The sequence below is a fragment of the Heptranchias perlo genome, chromosome X (assembly GCF_035084215.1).
Source record: "Heptranchias perlo isolate sHepPer1 chromosome X, sHepPer1.hap1, whole genome shotgun sequence".
Classification (NCBI taxonomy): domain Eukaryota; kingdom Metazoa; phylum Chordata; class Chondrichthyes; order Hexanchiformes; family Hexanchidae; genus Heptranchias; species Heptranchias perlo.
In genome coordinates, this window is record NC_090370.1 from 7,703,996 (window position 1) to 7,723,808 (window position 19,813).

The following is a 19,813-nucleotide window of genomic DNA, read 5'->3' on the forward strand; positions in this document are numbered from 1 at the left end:
TCGGTGTGGGCATCCCAGGCTGGAGGAGAAACTCTCGATCTGGTGGGCATTACCGCATGGCGCAATTTCAAATTCTTTGCTGCTAATCCCTTTCGTTACTCTGTCAGACATGTGCAAAGAAGGCAGTAAATTACCTGGCGTCAGATTAACCGAGTACACTGTTGCCAGCTGATATTTTGTTAACGCACAGAACTTACCAGCGTAGTGACAAGCAACAGACTCAGTCACATGGCCTAGATGAAATGCTTCCAGTCAAATCCTCCACACAGTCCCAAATCCCACATCACAGCAAACAAAAACCTCTGAGTGAATACAATTAGCACAAACTGGTTTATAGATGGTTCATAGCTTTTCCTTGGATGCTGTAGGATTTGCTCTTCTGAATGTAAAGCTGTAATAAACCTAAACCTCCTCCAATGGTTCATTGGACAAATAAATCATGTGGAGTGTTACTGACCCACCCCAGACCAGGAAGGTCCAAGATATGATCTCTGGCCTATGCCGTTAGGCTATTTCAGCTGAGGGGAGCTACAATTGTCTCAGTGTCCCTGGGCTAGCGAAGGGGAGAAAAAAAACCACCAATCAGCCAAGATTCCCAGTCCTGATTACCATCTAGTGACCACTCTGTGTCGCAGGCATCAGGCAAGGGCAGGCTCAGGCTCAGCTGTGATGCCCTCTGTGGGAGAATAGCTAGACTCACACATGAAGAAGGGGTGACGTTATCAGAGAGATGCTGACAGTGGCAGAACTGGATCCCAGCAGGAGACACCGAGTTTAGGAGAGGAGCAAATTGGGGAAACACATAGCAAGGAAAATGTCATCATTACCTTCAAGGGTCAGTACCCCCTTAAGGTGGTGTGCAGTTCATTAATATTTTGCAGGGTTACTACAAAGAAAAGGTGGTGAAAGGTAGCAGAGCAGCACAGTATATCGGAGTTTCAATCTGCTGCGCCAAGGAGTAGTGGGGTGGGTAAGTTTGCACCCATGAGACGTCAAGCCGTGAGATTGAGGCGCAATGCAGAAGTTTCTCAGAGAGGCATGAGGAAAAAGCAGAGGGGTAATCAGCATTAATCAGCTGAATAGCCGCATTCACAGGGAGAAGGCTAGGGAAGGGAAAAAGAGAGCAGAAACGTAACACTAAATCATTAAAGAAAAAAGAAACACAGAAATGCTACCGAGAAGGCACGTGACAACGTGTGAAATATTCCAGAACAACTTGCTCTGGAATTCCAAGGGCGCGATCATTGTGCCATTTCTGTTGTTCTGACGTCGGAGCTGAAGTTCTTCCAGAATTCGGAATTGAGCCTCTGGGAATAGAACATAGGAACAGGAGGAGGCCATTCAGCCCCTCGAGCCTGTTCCGCCATTCAATGAGACCATGGCTGATCTGTACCTCAACCCCATTAGATCCAGATCCCTTGAAACCCTAACCTAGCAAAAATCTATCGATCTGAGTCTTGAAAGCTCCAATTGTCCTCTAGCAGCCACAGCCTTTTGGGGGAAGAGTTCCAGATATCTATTACCCTGAAATCTTACCAATGTAGGCCTCTCAGGTGTTGATGGGAGGCACAGCACGTTGGTGTTCTAACATGCCGTGCTATAGAGGGGTAGGGCAATGGCTTTGATCCCAAAATTCCTTACATGGCGAGTTCTGATATCGAGGGAGCCCCCGAAAGTAGGCTATGGGCTAAAAATTGCTTTGGTAGCTGCATGTAGAGACATTACAAATGCATTTGCGACAAGTTCCTCCATTCAGGATTTCCAGCAAAAACAGGAACCCGTCCTATTGGAAACAGAAATAGCGGACAGAAGCATTTACGACGTTGTTCCATCTAGTGACCAGAGGAGTTCTTATGCACCACTGGCAGGGAGGGAGAATCAGAGATCAATTCCAACTACATCCCATCCCCAGCCCTCCGTCTCTCCCCTTGGGCTGCTCTCATGTACCTCCCAAGCAGGTGATTACACAGCAGGCCTGAAAGTGGGTCACTCCAGTGTGTGTGGTAAGCACATAAGAAATAGGAGCAGGAGTAGGCCATTCGGCCCCTCGAGCCTGCTCCACCATTCAATCAGATCATGGCTGATCTTCGACCTCAACTCCACTTTCCCGCCCGATCCCCATATCCCTTGATTCCCCAAGAGACCAAAAATCTATCAATCTCAGCCTTGAATATATTCAACGACTGAGCATCCACAGCCCTCTGGGGTAGAGAATTCCAAAGATTCACAACCCTCTGCGTGAAGAAATTTCTCCCCATCTCAGTCCTAAATGGCCGACCCCTTATCCTGAGACTATGCCCCCTAGTTCTAGACTCTCCAGCCAGGAGAAACAACCTCTCAGCATCTTCCCTGTCATGCCCCCTCAGAATTTCATACGTTTCAATGAGATCACCTCTCATTCCTCTAAACTCCAGAGAGTATAGGCCCATTCTACACAATCTCTCCTCATAGGAAAACCCTCAACTCCACTTTCCCACCCTATCCCCATATCCTTTGATTCCTTTAGTGTCCAAATATGGCGTGGGGAGTCCTGGTAAGAAGTATAACGCAAAACAACTTGACAGCAACCCACACCTTCCTGAAGTTTTCCGTCATGGATCGTGTCCAGCCACGCACTGCCGAGCGATTTGGATTTCCCGCCATTTATACCGACGCCCATGCCACCTGCTGTGTGACAAACTGGTCCCTTCCAACGTTGTTTCCTCCCTTTGGTATAACCAGGCTGCGACCGACCACTGTACGTGCAGTCAGGCTGCGTGACCCACATCATGATGTAACTGGGTCCGTTGCACTGCAATTGGCAGTTGTGGAACAGTAATGTCAAAAGCACCGGGACTGAGGCAAAAGTAGGACCCTCTCGGTGAGTTGGCTGGGGCAAGTTTAGCGATAAAAAGTAGCACAGATGTACTTGCCCATTATACAAGGTCACTGCATGTAGACAACAGTACCTGAATCAGCATTAATGAGATAGGACTGAGACAAAGGCACTCAAGTACGAGGCTAGAAACTCCCAAGTTTGATTCTCAGTTGGTGCGGAGTTACCTGATCTCAACCAGAGAGGCAATTGGGCTGTGACAACTAGCCTCAGTGCCCATCGCTTACGGAGAGGAGAAAAAAAAAAATCAGTTGGGGTTTAACTCTCGTATTCCTTTCCAGTGACCCCTGCTGGAAATTGCATGTCGTCCTATTTGACCCTGAGATGAGCTTCCAATCCCATATCCGCTCCATCACCAAGACCGCCCACTTCCACCTCCGTAACATCGCCCATCTCCACCCCCGCCTCAGCTCATCTGCTGCTGAAACCCTCATCCATGCCTTTGTTACCTCTGGACTCAACTATTCCAATGCTTTCTTGGCCGGCCTCCCAAATTGCACCCTCCGTAAACTTGAGCACATCCAAAACTCTGTTGCCCGTATCCTAACTCACACTAAGTCCCGTTCTCCCATCACCCCCTGTGCTCGCTGATCTACATTGGCTCCCGGTCCGGGAACGCCTCGATTATAAAATTCTCATCCGTGTTTTCAAATCCCTCCATGGCCTCGCCCCTCTCTATCTCTGTAACCTCCTCCAGCCCTACAACCCTCCGAGATCTCTGTACTCCTCCAATTCTTGCCTCTTGCACATCCCTGATTTTCATCGCTCCACCAATGGCAGCCGTGCCTTCAGCTGCCTAGGCCCTAAGCTCTGGAATTCCCTCCCTAAACCTCTCTGCCTCTCTCTCCTCCTTTAAGACACTCCTTAAAACCTACCTCTTTGACCAAGCTTTTGGTCACCTGTCCTAATATCTCCTTATGTGGCTCGGTGTCAAATTTTGTTTGATAATTGCTTATGCGAATTACAATGTTTTACTATGTTAAAGGCGCTATATAAATGCAAGTTGTTGTTGTCTGTGGATACTCGGTGAAGATTGGATCTGGTTTGGCTAGGATGCTCTTCATGACTGAATAACCTGCCAACACTCACCACTGAGGCTCACACAAGAAGGATGGCAACTTTGCAGTGGGCTGCTGGTAACCATGGCACCATAACTCAGCATGAGTCAGAGCCTTCAGGAGAGGAGGGGAAGGAGAGTGGGAGTAAGTAATAGATGGAGCTCATTTTCTGGGTCAGATAATATACAGGTTTGGTGTAATAACTGCAAATGGATTCAATGCAGCACAGTTTGATGTTATACCCATCGCTGACTAAACAACAGCATACACACCACCACAGCAACCAAAATTCACCAGGAAATCTCCAGTATAAAGTGCCAATCCCAGACACTCACTCAAATGATCAGAATTACCGTTATATAAGTTAGTTAGGGTGAGACAAGAAAAGCTGAGCTACTATGAGTCACATTCAAAGCCTAATACTTCAAAGCATCTTTATCACTGTACATAACAGACTGAGCTCGGAGCACCGTTTAATATTTGACCTCCAGGATTTCGAAAATAAAGAATCTTTTTGGGTCCTATTTTCGATGAGAATTCCCTATTTTAGGGATAGGATTTATTTCCTAATAAGCTCAAGAATGTCATTCAAAAAAAGATTGAGAGTCTGAGGAGCCTTTAATATAAAACCTCTTAACATAGAATCAAAAAAGATTATGTTTGGAGGAATACTTTATAACAGATTGGTGAGTAGTTTTATATCAGTGAAGCGGTCACATTCAATCGTCCCCACACCTGGGATAAACTAATCTGTCACTCAATAAATAAAACAGAGAAAGATGCTCAGTGATATGGAGGAACTTACTTTTCCTTGTGTCATTTTTAGGGGCTCGGTTGCAGTGCAGTCGTCAGATGTTTCCCGCTTGGGTTCTTGCTGTACGCAGGTTAATTTCCAGTGAAACTGACCTGCCTGCTGTTACACCGCAATAAATCTGTGTTAAATACTGTTTCGAGCAATATCCATGGACATGCACACAGGCAGCTGGAAGGTTCCACGTGAGCGCAGCAAACAGGGGAGGCTCTGATTGCATTGCAAAATAGCATCCCGGCGCCTGCCTTAGGATAGCCCGAAACAGCTGGCGAGCACAGCTGCAAGGTTCCCAACTGCAGTGCTGAGAAAAGCGGCTGATATGGTTTGCACGAAGGCGCTGAACACAGAGCAGCATTGCCGATGCAAACCAGTGGATGAGGCAGTCGTCTGCCCTTTTGGTGCAGTCCTGTTATTCAATTAGGTGCTGTGTTTCACAAAGGGGAGCCCTGCTGAATTTGAGAGTATCTGAGCCAAGGCAGCATCTTGCCATTTTGAATGGCATTCACTTAGACAAGTGGAATCATATCAAACAGCTCGCCATTGCGCCCACCCTCTGACCTGAACACTTGTAAACAATTTTACAACACCAAGTTATAGTCCAGCAATTTTATTTTAAATTCACAAGCTTTCGGAGATTTTCTCCTTCCTCAGGCAAATGAGGAAGGAGAAAATCTCCGAAAGCTTGTGAATTTAAAATAAAATTGCTGGACTGTAACTTGGTGTTGTAAAATTGTTTACAATTGTCAACCCCAGTCCATCACCGGCATCTCCACATCATGACCTGAACACGACACTGTTCCAAAATTTCTCGTAGATTCTCAGCAGTTGTGGGGAGGTTTAAAAACTTTTGGGGGGGTGAGAGACATTGGGATCACCCTGTGCAACGTTAATACACAAACGCTTCAGCAAGTTTTGTGTGAAACTCCTTCAAACACTATTTTAACGGCAGTGCGAATATCACGGGGTCAAATGCCATGTGATCAAACTGCAGCGGTTCAAAAAGGCGGCTCACCACCACATTCTCAGAGCAACTGGGGATGGGCAATAAATGCCAGCCTTGCCAGCGACACCCACATCCCAAGGATGAATATAAAAAAAAATCATCTAATGTATGCAAAGAAAAAACTTGCATTATACAGGGCTTTTCATGACCTCTGGAGTGTTTTACAGCCAATGAAGTATTTTTTGAAGTGTAGTCACTGTTGTAATGTAGGAAACGCAGCAGCCAATTTGCGCACAGCAAGATCCCACAAACAGCAATGTGATAAATGACCAGATAATCTGTTCTTAGGTGTTGGTTGGGGGATAAATATCGGCCAGGACATTGACACAGCAGGAGTCATTGCCTTCAGGACAGGAGGTGACAAAAGGAGACAAAATAAAAAATAATAAAGCTCGATATCAGTTCAGTGTGAGTGACATGTCAGGAGCCAGCCGTGGCTCAGTGGTCGCACTCTCACCTCTCAATCAGAAGGTTGTGGGTTTAAGCCCTATTCCAGAGACTTGAGTATATAATCTAGGATGATTATGTGATCATCATCACATTGCTGTTTGAGGGACCTTGCTCGGCACAAATGGGCTGCTGTGTTTCCTACATTAAAACGGTGACTGTACTTCATTGGCTGTGAAGTGCTTTGAGAGGTTGTGAAAGGTGCTGTAGGAATGCAAGTTTATTATTTTGATTTTCTCTGCTCTTTTCATCAGCTTGTTAGCACTCAGATCCAATAACTCCTCCAAAATATGTGGGTAGAAAGTACAGTCTTTCGAATTCAAATGATCTCAGAGTCAGTAACATGATCTAGCAGAGTAAAACCTGAGAGGCTGATTGGTTTGTCCTTCAAACCCAAAGGTGAGATGTTTATTTTCCCTGTAATCAATCCCACCTATCCATTAATTTTTTATAATGTATGTAACAGCGTTATTTTGAAACAATAACAACTTTAAGCCTGGCCTGCAGGTGCTGTATCACCGTCTGAGAAAGTGATTGTATCTGTGATGGGTGTTCTGGTCTATCTGTGTAACAACACCCTCCAAAAAACATGTGATCACTGTGATGTAAGAAATGGGTTAATATTGATTTCTTTTATCTTAATTTCTTTAATTTCTGGCTTTCGCCTGCTAAGCAAGTTTGTGTTAGGAGGATGGAAAAGTCTGTTTTGTTTACCAGAGACTTTAGCTGCTAAGCATTCAGCTGCAAGCTTTCTTTGTCCCAGCCTCATAGATATCTCAGGCAATGACCATCTCCAACAAGAGAGAGTCTAACCACCTTCCCTTGACGTTCAATGGCATTACCATCACTGAATCCCCCACCATCAACATCCTGGGGTCACCACTGACCAGAAACTTAACTGGACCAGACACATAAATACTGTGGTCAGAGGCTGGGTATTCTGCGGTGAGTGACTCACCTCCTGACTCCCCAAAGCCTTTCCACCATCTACAAGGCACAAGTCAGGAGTGTGATGGAATACTCTCCACTTGCCTGGATGAGTGCAGCTCTAACAACACTCAAGAAGCTCGACACCATCCAGGACAAAGCAGCCCACTTGATTGGCACCCCATCCACCACCCTAAACATTCACTCCCTTCACCACCGGCGCACAGTGGCTGCAGTGTGTACCATCCACAGAATGCACTGCAGCAACTCGCCAAGGCTTCTTCGACAGCACCTCCCAAACCCGCGAACTCTACCACCTGGAAGGACAAGGGCAGCAGGCGCATGGGAACAACACCACCTGCACGTTCCCCTCCAAGTCACACACCATCCCGACTTGGAAATATATCGCCGTTCCTTCATCGTCGCTGGGTCAAAATCCTGGAACTCCCTTCCTAACAGCACTGTGGGAGAACCTTCACCACATGGACTGCAGCGGTTCAAGAAGGCGGCTCACCACCACCTTCTCAAGGGCAATTAGGGATGGGCAAAAAATGCTGGCCTCGCCAGTGATGCCCACATCCCATGAATGAATAAAAAAGGCTGTCCTCCAAGGGATTAACTCCTCCACAACCATGATAGAGTGTGGGGGGTGATATCCGTTAAGACTGGAGTTATGGCTGCCAATTTAATGAGATAATACTTTGAAACATGCAGATCTGCACGTAGGTAGAATGAAAGAAAGGTATAAAAAGAGGGGCGTTGGAAAGATACTTCAAACTTTAACAAGGCTTGGCCAGCCGATCCCCCCCAAGCTCGAAATCTGTGACGTAGTAACTTGGTACCGCAAGTGTCTCAAGTTTATGTGTAATTATTATCAGTAATAGTTATCACTGTAGATGTGTAATTGTTGGTAATAACAGTTATCATTGTATGGCTTAATTCCGATGAAAGCCAATAAATGTCATTGAACCCTATTATCTTGTGGAATAACTTATAAGTAAGAACACCCACTATGTGCCACATTTTGCAGCAAAGGAACTAGCCAGCCACAAGGAGACTAGCCTAATTTAAATCGCAAAAATGAATCATTATTGGTGCCACGCCAGACTTCAAATTTTTCTCTCTGGTTCCACCACTGGCATAAACTCACCCATATAAAATGGGCACAGGACAGCCCAACTAGTCTGGTTTGCTGGAGTAGACTTGTTCAAGCCGGTCAGCAGTTTGTAAAGTTGACATTTTTTCTAGTTTTTCAGGAAGCAAGTCTTTTGCTCCATTTTTCCTTTTAATTCCGGTTGCTATGGAGGACTGCATTTTTGCATTGTGGGTAGCACTCTCGCCTCGGAGTGAGAGGTTGTGCGTTCAAGTGCCACTCCAGAGACTTGCGCCCATAACCTAGGCTGACACTTCAAATACAGCACTGAGGGAGTGCTGCACTGTCGGAGGTGGCGTCTTTCAGATGAGACGCTAAACTGAGGCCACGTCTGCCCTCTCAGGTGGATGTAAAATATCCCATGGCTTTATTTGACGAAGAGCAGGGGAGTTCTCCCCAGTGTCCTGGCCAATATTTATCCCTCAACCAACATCACTAAAACAGATGATCTGATCATTATCACATTGCTGTTTGTGGGATCTTGCTGTCCTCAAATTGGCTGCCGCATTTCCTATATTACAACAGTGACGACACTTCAAAAGTACTTCATTGGCTGTAAAGCACTTTGGGATGTCCTGAGGCTGTGTAAAGCGCTATATAAATGCAAGTTCTTTCTTTAATGCTGATACTGAGTGGGTAAAGTGTTCCATTTCCCAGCACAAAAGCTAATGTGTGACAAATCAGAGCCCTCTCCAGTTTCATTTCAAAAGAGCCCCTAGCCTAGAATTTGCAATCAAAATAACTGTAACCCCGGCAGCAATCTGTTTAAAATAACACCGGCCAGAAAACACAGGCTTCTGTGTTTAAATATTTATTTGTGGGAATTTATAGCTTGCCACGATTGTAGCCACTTTAAATTGGTTACGACTAGGTCCTTCTGTAGTTCTTTGACTGCTAGCTTAGTATTACCTGTAAAATTTTGACAGAATTGCGTTAAATTTCTGAATCAAGGTTACAAGTAGAATGGGTGAGAGGCACAGATTTGTTTTAATCCACTCAATTATTCTCGTTAATTTTTTTATCCATAAATAGCACCCCAGAAGATCCATTAGTCGATTTAAGAAATTCTTCCTTATTGAATAGGCACACCATCGGATCAATCAGAGATAATCACCAACCAATAAGTTGGAACGTTTAAAATTTGCCTAGAGTGGTAAGCAATTCCATGGGAGTTAAGTTATACCAAACCTTACATGCATGTAAGGAGAAGCAATGGGTTTTAAGAAGATGTAATTAACTTCTTTTCAGAAGGACATATTGGCCTTGGAGGGAGTGCAGCGTAGGTTTACTAGAATGATACCCGGACTTCAAGGGTTAAATTACGAGGAGAGATTACACAAATTGGGGTTGTATTCTCTGGAGTTTCGAAGGTTAAGGGGTGATCTGATCGAAGTTTATCAGATATTAAAGGGAACAGATAGGGTGGATAGAGAGAAACTATTTCCACTGGTTGGGGATTCTAGGAGTAAGGGGCACAGTCTAAAAATTAGAGCCAGACCTTTCAGAAGTGAGATTAGAAAACATTTCTACACACAAAGGGTGGTAGAAGTTTGGAACTCTCTTCCGCAAACGGCAATTGATACTAGCTCAATTGCTAAATTTTAATCTGAGATAGATAGCTTTTTGGCAACCAAAGGTATTAAGGGATATGGGCCAAAGGCAGGTATATGGAGTTAGATCACAGATCAGCCATGATCTTATCAAATGGCGGAGCAGGCACGAGGGGCTGAATGGCCTACTCCTGTTCCTATGTTCCTAATTTTTAGAAGGCAAAGAACTCCAGGAAACTAACAGCACACGCTGACCCAATATTCCAGGCCCCGCCCCTGCAGGTGGGGCATGCAGTGCAATATTACGGCACTATATTATACAACGTTTATAATGTTTTTTTTAGTTTATGAATCAGGGTTGCAGTGTTCATACATTTTTCACAGTGCAGTATTAATGCATGGGTTACATTTCTGTAGTTACGAGCGGAAATTGTACGAAATTTCTGCAAGAAAGGCCATAATTCCAAAGCTCAACACGCGCTGATTTCTTCCTTGTATTTTAATGAATTGTATTTACTGGGCAACTGCATTCAATATTTCTACACAGGCATTTTCAATCTGCTTTATGGATTATTCAAAAAGGCATTAAGGAAAAAAAATCCCTTCCTCCCATGCGAAGGACTGGAGTGGTACTTCCGCCCTGTGATTGACAGGTGCTCCCAGGCACTGCCCGGGCTTTCAGTTTGGTTCGGGTCAATTATGGGCAGTATTCTGGTTAAATGCGCGGTGACAGATGTGGCCATACAGTGGATTCTTTGGGCTGTAGCGAGCATTCTGCAAACCGAGAAGTTTTATGACTTGGCAGGTTAGCGACAAGGAAGTTACAAACGGTACAGCGTGGGTTGGCGGAATTGGATGGGAGTTCAATTTGTTTCCAGTTCTTATTGCACCTTTCTTTATTCTTTGTGTTTTGAAAGACTGGACATTCTCTGGCGTTTAGGTAACGATTGGTTTGGATGTTATAAAACATTCTCCGGATTTGGTCGTTGCATAACTTTTTTTCTAATGGTCCTATTCAGTGTAGCAGCCAAACAAACTCATTTCTGTTAATAGTTATGTGCATATACAATGAATGATCACAAGTATCCTTTATGCAATAGTATTTGACTATTCTTGGACCGCTGATTGTTTACTTGTGTTTTAATAAGTCTTGAATAATTGGGACTGTTTTCTTTAGAACAGAGGAGATCAAGGGGTGATTTGATAGAGGTGTTTAAAATCATGAAGGGATAGGACAGTGGCCTAGAACCAGAGGGCATAGCTATACAATTAAAGGTAAGAGATCTAGACAGAGAGTAAGAAAAAAAATCACACACATGGTTGAGAGACTGAGGAATGCACTCAGTTAGTGACTTGAAGCAGAGACCATGTCAACATTTAATAGGTTAGATAGGCGGTTGAAGGAAAGGGGAATAAAGGGATATGGGAACAGTGTGGCACATGGGATTAGGATACTGCTCATGTGGAGGATAAACACCAGCAAGGAGTGGATGGGCCGAACTACCTGTTTCTGTGTTGTAATTTCTATGCAATAAGCACACAAGCTAATAATGAACATATGTTAGTGTTCCCTTGCTCAAGAATCTCAATGCATCTGCAGGCTTGTCCCTGTGTTTCTCCTTTAAATATCAGTTTCATATTCTGCAGTTCCATTCAGTAACATATAGTTCACTTGTTTACAGGATCAGGGACCTTTATCATATTGACTCATCTGAGTTACAAGTGGAATGGCACCAGTTACCTCAGACAGCAAATACAGAGTGTGTTGGTAACCGTGTGGGGCGTGAGGTGAGAATACAGCAGAACAGATTCAGAAGCAAAACCTGAGCTGAGCCTCATGCATGCTTTATTTTGGCTGCAAACTATTCCATCCCATCTTAAGAAAATGGATCTTTTCTGTACAATCACACTTAAAAAAAAAACAGATTTCAAAAACCAATGTTTTATCTTTGTGTGGGATTTTCTTTTAAGACATTTTTTCACTGTCACTTTTACAAATGCTGTCGCTGGCTAAGTTGGCAGATGTGTGATCTGCTCCCAGGCTTTGTCTGCAGGTGTTGGCCTACAGGCAATGCCCAGTGCCTGGCCACCAGCTTCCCATGCTGGCATGGCCAGGACTGGTAACTCAGCAAGTGGAGGATTATGGGCATGAATCTGCATTCTATCACTTTGTGGTAAAGTACATTAGTGCCTCAATGCATCGGGCCTCCCGTTTTTAAATTGTACACAAATGCCATCAGAAACAAATCTTCCCAGACTGGGAATAATGCACTATGAGTAAGCTTTAATTTTCCTTGAAGTGGCCCTTCCATACATCGCCTAGTGACTATTCTTGTGGGAGCTTAAAGTGACATTGAATGGCAGCCAGCTGTTTAACCATGGAGAGTATCACAGCCAAGCCCAATTCTGCCCACAAATATTCACTTGCCAGAAGGACCAGAACCTGAGCTGACCATCCCTCTCTCTTCAGCCTGAGACTAGCTGTGATGACTGTGTTGCTGCCAAGGCTGAGATCAGCTAATTCAGCACAACCCAGGGATCAAACCTAGGAGTTTCTGGTGTGGAGGCTCAATTGCATTTCATGCAGTGCACTTACCAGCCACAAAGGGGTATTTACAAGATAATTTATATTTCTGTAACTGGAAAAAGAAAAAAAAAATGATTTTAAACAGAGCTGTTGCGTGTATTCTCCTTTCTGCACTGCCTTTACCAAGTGCTAGGAATGCAACCCAGTCTTTTTCTAACTTCAACTAGGAGCAGCTCGTATAATACTCGTGGCTAATGACAAAGGACAGCTGTCAGTAAATGGGAAAAACATCCACTTGGAGACCTGTGCTGAGAAAGTGGTGAAATAAGAAATGACGGTCCGTTCACACCACGCATTTAGCTGCGGCCTCAGCTTCTCACGTGTAAATTGGGGATTGGGGCCTGAACAGAAAGCGACTCCCTCCATCCAGGGAGTCTTGCTCTGCTTCACTCAGGGCTCTGGTCGGGCTTGGACTCCGGATTCAGACTGTATTGAAACTTTTAACAGGCAGCATTGGTGCAGAACATTTTCCCTTGACTAACCCCCAACACTAGAGCTGTAGTCGGGAGTGCACCCACTTAGCACCAGGGACAAGATATACAGAGTGTTCTGGGCACCAAATAGTTAGGCAAAGGCTTAATAGAGAGGAACTAAACTGTAAAGACAACTCAAGTTTGAGGGAGTATTGAGAGTGTTTTTTCAATTCCAGATTGGGCTTGTTCCTGTTCTTGAGACTGTTAAAGGAAGGTCGCGACCAACGTTTTCATCAAGTTCGCAACAATCCCAAACAGTTCTTCGTTTACTGGACTCTTCAAGGTGAGCTTCCTTGGAAGGTTTTGGGTTTTCTTTATAAATATATATATATATTTATAATGTTATTAAGAGAATGTTTTCCCCCTTTGTATTTTAATCCCCTTCTTTTGGCTGACAGGATGGGCACCAGTAGGTCTGCAGCCAGCCACCAGAGGGAAGCAAGGACTGCCCAGATCTGGCCCCTTTCCTCCCAGGTGTTGTTGGGGAGGGGTGGTGATACTGCAGACTCCACACACTACAGCTCAGATCAGGAACTCAGCACAAAGTTATTTTTACTTGCTTGAGAGTGGGGTTTCAGTTCATTTCATTATATTGAATGCCTCAACATTTAAATAAAAGAGAATCACTCCATGAGAAATGAGGAAGGCTTGATTTTAGAAATGTTAAATTGTTTACATTGGAGACCCACCATCAAGTCAGTGCTCCATTTTGTTTGGGCTAGACAACTCTGGATTAACTCCCAGACCAGACTGAAGTCCCAGCTCACATTTAAAAAGAATAGACTTTCCCTGGAACCTACAGTCCCTGGCCTGGCAAGAAATTTGACTAAGAACAATTGTATAAATCTATAGACTTTAAGTTGACTGTTTGAGGATGGTTAACAAAAAGTACCCATAGAATTTCCTTCCACTAAGTACTATCCACAGCCGATCCCCTGGCACTATTTCAAGGAGTATAGGGAGTTCTGATTTCCTAGCCAATTGCTATATGGCTAGGTTGTGAAATATAAGTTTATCACTTGATTTCACCAGTTAGTAGCAGGAGTGTTGTCGAGTCCAAAATCTGTTGGGAGAATTTCACAATGTCACCCCCTGGAGAGGCCTATTTATACTGTTGGTGTGGTAGACAGAAAGCATGGGTTAGTGTACATAAGGGTAGGGAGTGAGCCGTATATGTGTACTACTATGGCTGTGATGGTCATATTGATTACTGCTGATTCTCTCAGCTACGTCACCATAACCTTCTGAACTTCCACAGGCAGATAAATTGGTACATGTTCCTTTCCCACGATGCCAATATTAAAAAAAAAAACACACAAGATCTGGCAAGCAATGTTGTAGTGGAGCACCATTGGATGGTGCTAAAATACCATAGTTAAGTTTGACTCCTGAATGTTATTTTGGTATGCCACATTAAAATGTAAAGTTTTGTTTCTGCTTTCTAGGTGTATGGATCTTCGTAACACTTCTTCCAACACTAATTCTAAACACTCAGGAAAAGGACCAGCCTTTGTGTGTCAGAGACTATACTGGATGGGCAATCTGGACTTCGGGCTTTGCTATAGAAGCAATTGCAGACCAGCAGAAGTGGAATTTCAAAAGTGATGCTAATAATGCTGTAAGTGATCTTGTACTGTACTTTTTTTTGGACCTTTCCCCCCAGGGGTGGGAGGAGAGGGGGAACATAATTAGGTCATTTACCACTTACAATCTCCAGGATACTTGTACTGGTTGGCCAAAAGAGAAAAATATAACAGGAACTCACTGCAGTTATACAGTTCTTTACTAGGATACATCGTCCAGCTAATATAGGAATTGCTCAGGTTGCCTCATGATAGTGATGTTATACACCGGATGCAATATTCCTCAATGATGAACTACAAATTTCAACAAACCTGCTGTAATGACTATTTAATGCTCCAATATGACTAGTACAGAGTGGACAAGCAGTTGGTTTCAGTGCTGATAGCTGGTTTGAGCATAGGAATAAGACTCAAACATCAAATTAAGTCCCCAAAAAAGGGACTGACTACTAGCTGGTTAGATTATTTCCAAGCATCCATTACTGTCTAATATCATACAAATCCAATTGAAGACGTTGAAAAACAAAGTACTGTACCAGTCAGCAAGTTGAACATTTCTCGCTGGTGTATTGGAAATGTACATTTGAAGACAGTACAGAAATTTGATATTTTAAGTATTACACCCTTCTGTTTCCCAATGAATTTTTCCTCTGTTTGTACAGCATTAAAAGTAAAGGTAGGAGTTAGTTTACTAACACTATGCAGTTTGAAAATCTGATATACTGATGGAAATTCAAGCAGTTTGCAACTTTTACATGCAAAATTTCAAACCTGCACTTTTCACAAAAACACTCTTGTACAATTAAGCTTTTGAAAACTGCCTAATCATAATGGTAACAATTGCAGCAGAGATGTTTAATTTCATTAGCCTAATGCCAGGGTTATAATCATTAGTCTTCCCACAGGACAGGGTAGCATTAAGGTCTTTGGAAATAAAATTAGTTATCACTAATAGCATGATGTGTTTGTTCAGTGGGACAGGGGTTAATGGAGAAGTCAAAACAAAAGGAAATGTTCTTGCAAGGATTTGAAAATGTAATTTTTCCCCCCCCCATCAGGGCAAATTCATTCGACATGGACTCTGGGCTTACAGTCGTCACCCAAACTACCTGGGAGAAATGCTTCAGTGGACTGGCCTGTTCATCTCTGCTTCTACTGTAATGAAGGGAGTGGAGTATGTCAGTGTGCTTTCCCCAGTATTTCTGTGGTACTTGCTCACCCATGTAAGTGGAATTCCGATTCTAGAAAAACAAGCAATGACGAGGTGGGGACATGATCCTGCTTACCTTGAATATGTCAGGAACACGCCGGCTCTGTGGCCATTTAAATTTTAATGTGAATTTGGATCAGTGAATAATCTCTTCCCTCCCCCTACAGTGTGTAAAACAAAGACAAACATTACATTAATCCTAGTTTAAACAAAATCATGGGATTGCATGAAAATGGAGGGGGAAAAAGTCAGGAAAACATGGAGCATATTCAGGTCCTGGAGTTTATCTGTGATGCTGGCCACTAAAATGACAGGATTGCTAGGTATTTTCTTGCTCTAAATTTAGTCAATTCAGCAAGAAAGGTGTAGATTTTCAGGTAGAACTGAAGGTCGAGCGGTTTCTTGTATTCACAATCGACAGGCTGTCATTTTTCTTTAAAAGCAGTGTTCCAGGTATCATCATCTCAGCCATCGCTCCAACTAACTTACTTGAAGCTGTAAAGAATCTTACAACACCAGGTTATAGTCCAACAGTTTTATTTGAAAATCACAAGCTTTCGGAGATTATCTCCTTCGTCAGGTGAGAAGGAGATAATCTCCGAAAGCTTGTGATTTTCAAATAAAACTGTTGGACTATAACCTGGTGTTGTAAGATTCTTTACATTTGTCAACCCCAGTCCATCACCGGCATCTCCACATCATGGTTACTTGAAGCTGTTAGATGGTTACATTTCATTTTGTAACTCTGGTGTGAGGAGAGATGCAATGATGATTAATTATTTGGAGGGGAGGAGTTTTGAAACTATGGGGAATTTTTTCCCTCAATTTCAAATCGCTTTGGATCAAAAAAAGTTACTTGGGTTGAAATTAGTAGTTTTCAGCATTTGTTACCTAAAGGAAAAGTTAGAATTGCCAAAAATGTGATCAATACTATACACAACCTGATTTGTCAGCCACTTAAATAACTAACTGTTAGGCTGTAGAATTTCTTGTAATGAATCATTTCTCATCGCTGTCGTGATAACTTATAATTCATCCATGTAAAAGAAGCATACCAACAGCTGGGGGGTGGGAAGGAGGAGGTGGAAAAGAGAAACGGACCAGCACTGGAATAAATACCACACAAGACATCAAGGAAAGAATTTAAGGACTCTAATCTAAGATGAGGAATTAAGAATACAAGTTTTGCTTGCAGTTTGTTTCTTGAACCATGTATTTGTTACTTTTAGGCATTCATTCTATATTGTATCTGGGCAACTCCATTTTTGTGAATAGCCTCTTCTAAATTATCTTGCTGTTGTGCATGTGTAACATGGCAATGTTTCATTTTACAAGTGAGGTGTACAATGGGTTATGAGAATTATCCTCTTGTGATAGAAGAGTTTGAAGTTCCTCAATTGTTCAACAAAATAAAATCTTATAATGCAGCCCTGTTCTAGATACTTTTCACTTGTGCTGAATGCAAAAGTCAACTTCTATAGGCAAGCCTGTATTTCCTGACCAAGGACCAAAACGTGACTGTGCGCAAAGTATCTGGAATAGCAGACCATGGGGAAATGTATCTTTTACCATAAGGGTATGCACTAGAAATAGTACAAGATCACACCAGATATGTCTGAGCTCTCTGACAGAAAACACCACCTTAACAGAAGGTGACAGTCAGGCAATAACTACTTATTAGTGTTTACGATTAAACAAAGGGAAAAGAGCAAGGCACCAGGCTAGATAGTGTAAAGTACATCTCTTATCTGGGGCAATCCACACTCAGCTGGCTTTTTTTTTAAAAAAGCTAATTTTTCATGATTTAGCTATAATGAATAATGTCTCATTCTACATTGACACCCATAAAGTCTGAGGCACCTGTGGTAGCTCTCTGAACGAGCCATCCATTCCCAGTTCCCTTTTAAAAGCTATTATAGGTTCTGCATCAACAGGAATCTAGTTTAGGAGAAAAAAAATACTTCTTGTGGTAGTACCTATGTTCCTCTCAAGAGATCTCTAACTGACAATGCAATGGAACAAGCTTTCCACCACAGTTTCCTCACCTCATGTCTGGGTCTGTTGTGGACTAATAGAAAGAGATTGATTGATTTCCATGATTAGTCAACAACGCCCATTAACTTTGTACCATGCAACTACCAGGATAGCAGAGGACCGAGAACGAGATGGACCTTGGTCTTTTTTTCATCTAGTAATTCCTCTGTATAAAGTGTCTTTGATATTTTATGGGAAAACGTAATGTACACCACAGCCATACAATGATTAAAAAGGGCATTTAATACTCAATTTTTAAAAAATTCATTCAGGGGATGTGGGCGTCGCTGGCGAGGCCAGCATTTATTGCCCATCCCTAATTGCCCTTGAGAATGTGGTGGTGAGCCGCCTTCTTGAACCGCTGCAGTCCGTGTGGTGAAGGTTCTTCCACAGTGCTGTTAGGAAGGGAGTTCCAGGATTTTGAATGGCGATATATTTCCAAGTCGGGATGGTGTGTGACTTGGAGGGGAACGTGCAGGTGGTGTTCTCGTGTGCCTGCTGCCCTTGTCCTTCTAGAAGAGGTCGCAGGTTTGGGAGGTGCTGTCGAAGAAGCCTTGGCGAGTTGCTGCAGTGCATCCTGTAGACGGTACACACTGCAGCCACGGTGCGCCAGTGGTGAAGGGAGTGAATGTTTAGGGTGGTGGATGGGGTACCAATGAAGCGGGCTGCTTTGTCCTGGATGGTGTCGAGCTTCTTGAGTGTTGTTGGAGCTGCACTCATCCAGGCAAGTGGAGAGTATTCCATCACACTCCTGACTTGTGCCTTGTAAATGGTGGAAAGGCTTTGGGAATCAGGAGGTGAGTCACTCGCCGCAGAATACCCAACCTCTCGACCTGCTCTCGTAGCCACACAGTTTGTGGCTGGTCTAGTTAAGTTTCTGGTCAATGGTAACACCCAGGATGTTGGTGGGGGATTTGCTGATGGTAATGCCATTGAATGTCAAGAGGAGGTGGTTAGACTCTCTTGTTGGAGATGGTCATTGCCTGGCACTTGTCTGGTGCGAATGTTATTTGCCACTTATAAGCCTAAGCCTGGATATTATCCAGGACTTGCTGCATGCAGGCCTGGACTGCTTCATTATCTGAGGGGTTGCGAATGGAACCGAACACTGTGCAATCATCAGCGAACATCCCCATTTCTGACCTTATGATGGAGGGAAGGTCATTGATGAAGCAGCTGAAGATGGTTGGGCCTAGGACACTGCCCTGAGGAACTCCTGCAGCAATGTCCTGGGGCTGAGATGATTGGCCTCCAACAACCACTACCATCTTCCTTTGTGCTAGGTATGACTCCAGCCACTGGAGAACTTTCCCCCTGATTCCCATTGACTTCAATTTTACTAGGGCTCCTTGGTACTACACTCAGTCAAATGCTGCCTTGGTGTCAAGGGCACTCTCACCTCACCTCTAGAATTCAGCTCTTTTGTTTATGTTTCGACCAAGGCTGCAATGAGGTCTGGAACCCAAACTGAGCATCGGTGAGCAGGTTATTGGTGAGTAAGTGCCACTTGATAGCACTGTCGATGACACCTTCCATCACTTTGATGATTGAGAGTAGACTGATGGGGCGGTAATTGGCCAGATTGGATTTGTCCTGCTTTTTGTGGACAGGACATACCTGGGCAATTTTGCACATTGTCAGGTGGATGCCAGTGTTGTAGCTGTACTGGAACAGTTTGGCTAGAGGCGCAGCGAGTTCTGGATCGCAAGACTTCAGCACTGCAGCCGGGATGTTGTCAGGGCCCATAGCCTTTGTTGTATCTAGTGCAATCAGCCGTTTCTTGATATCACGTGGAGTGAATCAAATTGGCCGAAGTCTGGCTTCTGTGATGGTGGTGATATCAAGAGACCACCGAGATGGGTCACCCACTCGGCCCTTCTGGCTGAAGATGGTTGCAAACGCTTGAGCCTTGTCTTTTGCACTCATGTGCCGGACTCTGCCATCATTGAGGATGGGGATGGGAATGTTCACAGAGCCTCCTCCTCCTGTTAGTTAATTGTCCACCATTCACAATTGAACTTTGATCTGATCCGTTGGTTGTGGAATCGTTTAGCTGGCTATAGCATGTTGCTTCCGCTGTTTAGCATGCATGTAATCCTGAG

At 43.8% G+C, this 19,813-nt stretch overlaps 2 protein-coding genes across 2 annotated transcripts in view; one reads left to right on the forward strand and one right to left on the reverse strand.

Moving 5' to 3' along the window:
- LOC137306952 (protein lifeguard 2-like) overlaps window positions 1-4,915 on the reverse strand; it is a 38,825-nt gene extending 33,910 nt beyond the window's left edge. The window contains exon 1 of the mRNA XM_067976330.1: window positions 4,739-4,915. Coding sequence (XP_067832431.1) covers window positions 4,739-4,753 — 15 coding nt within the window. The 5' untranslated portion in view covers window positions 4,754-4,915. The remainder of the gene's footprint in view (window positions 1-4,738) is intronic.
- A 5,558-nt stretch (window positions 4,916-10,473) lies between these two features.
- On the forward strand, window positions 10,474-16,209 carry si:ch211-210c8.6 (uncharacterized). Its single transcript, XM_067976670.1, has 5 exons — window positions 10,474-10,629; window positions 11,507-11,612; window positions 13,061-13,167; window positions 14,330-14,502; window positions 15,526-16,209. Exons 1-5 carry the CDS (start codon window positions 10,524-10,526, stop codon window positions 15,799-15,801), a joined length of 768 nt encoding a protein of 255 aa, XP_067832771.1. The 5' UTR covers window positions 10,474-10,523; the 3' UTR covers window positions 15,802-16,209.
- The last annotated feature ends 3,604 nt before the right edge of the window (window positions 16,210-19,813 follow it).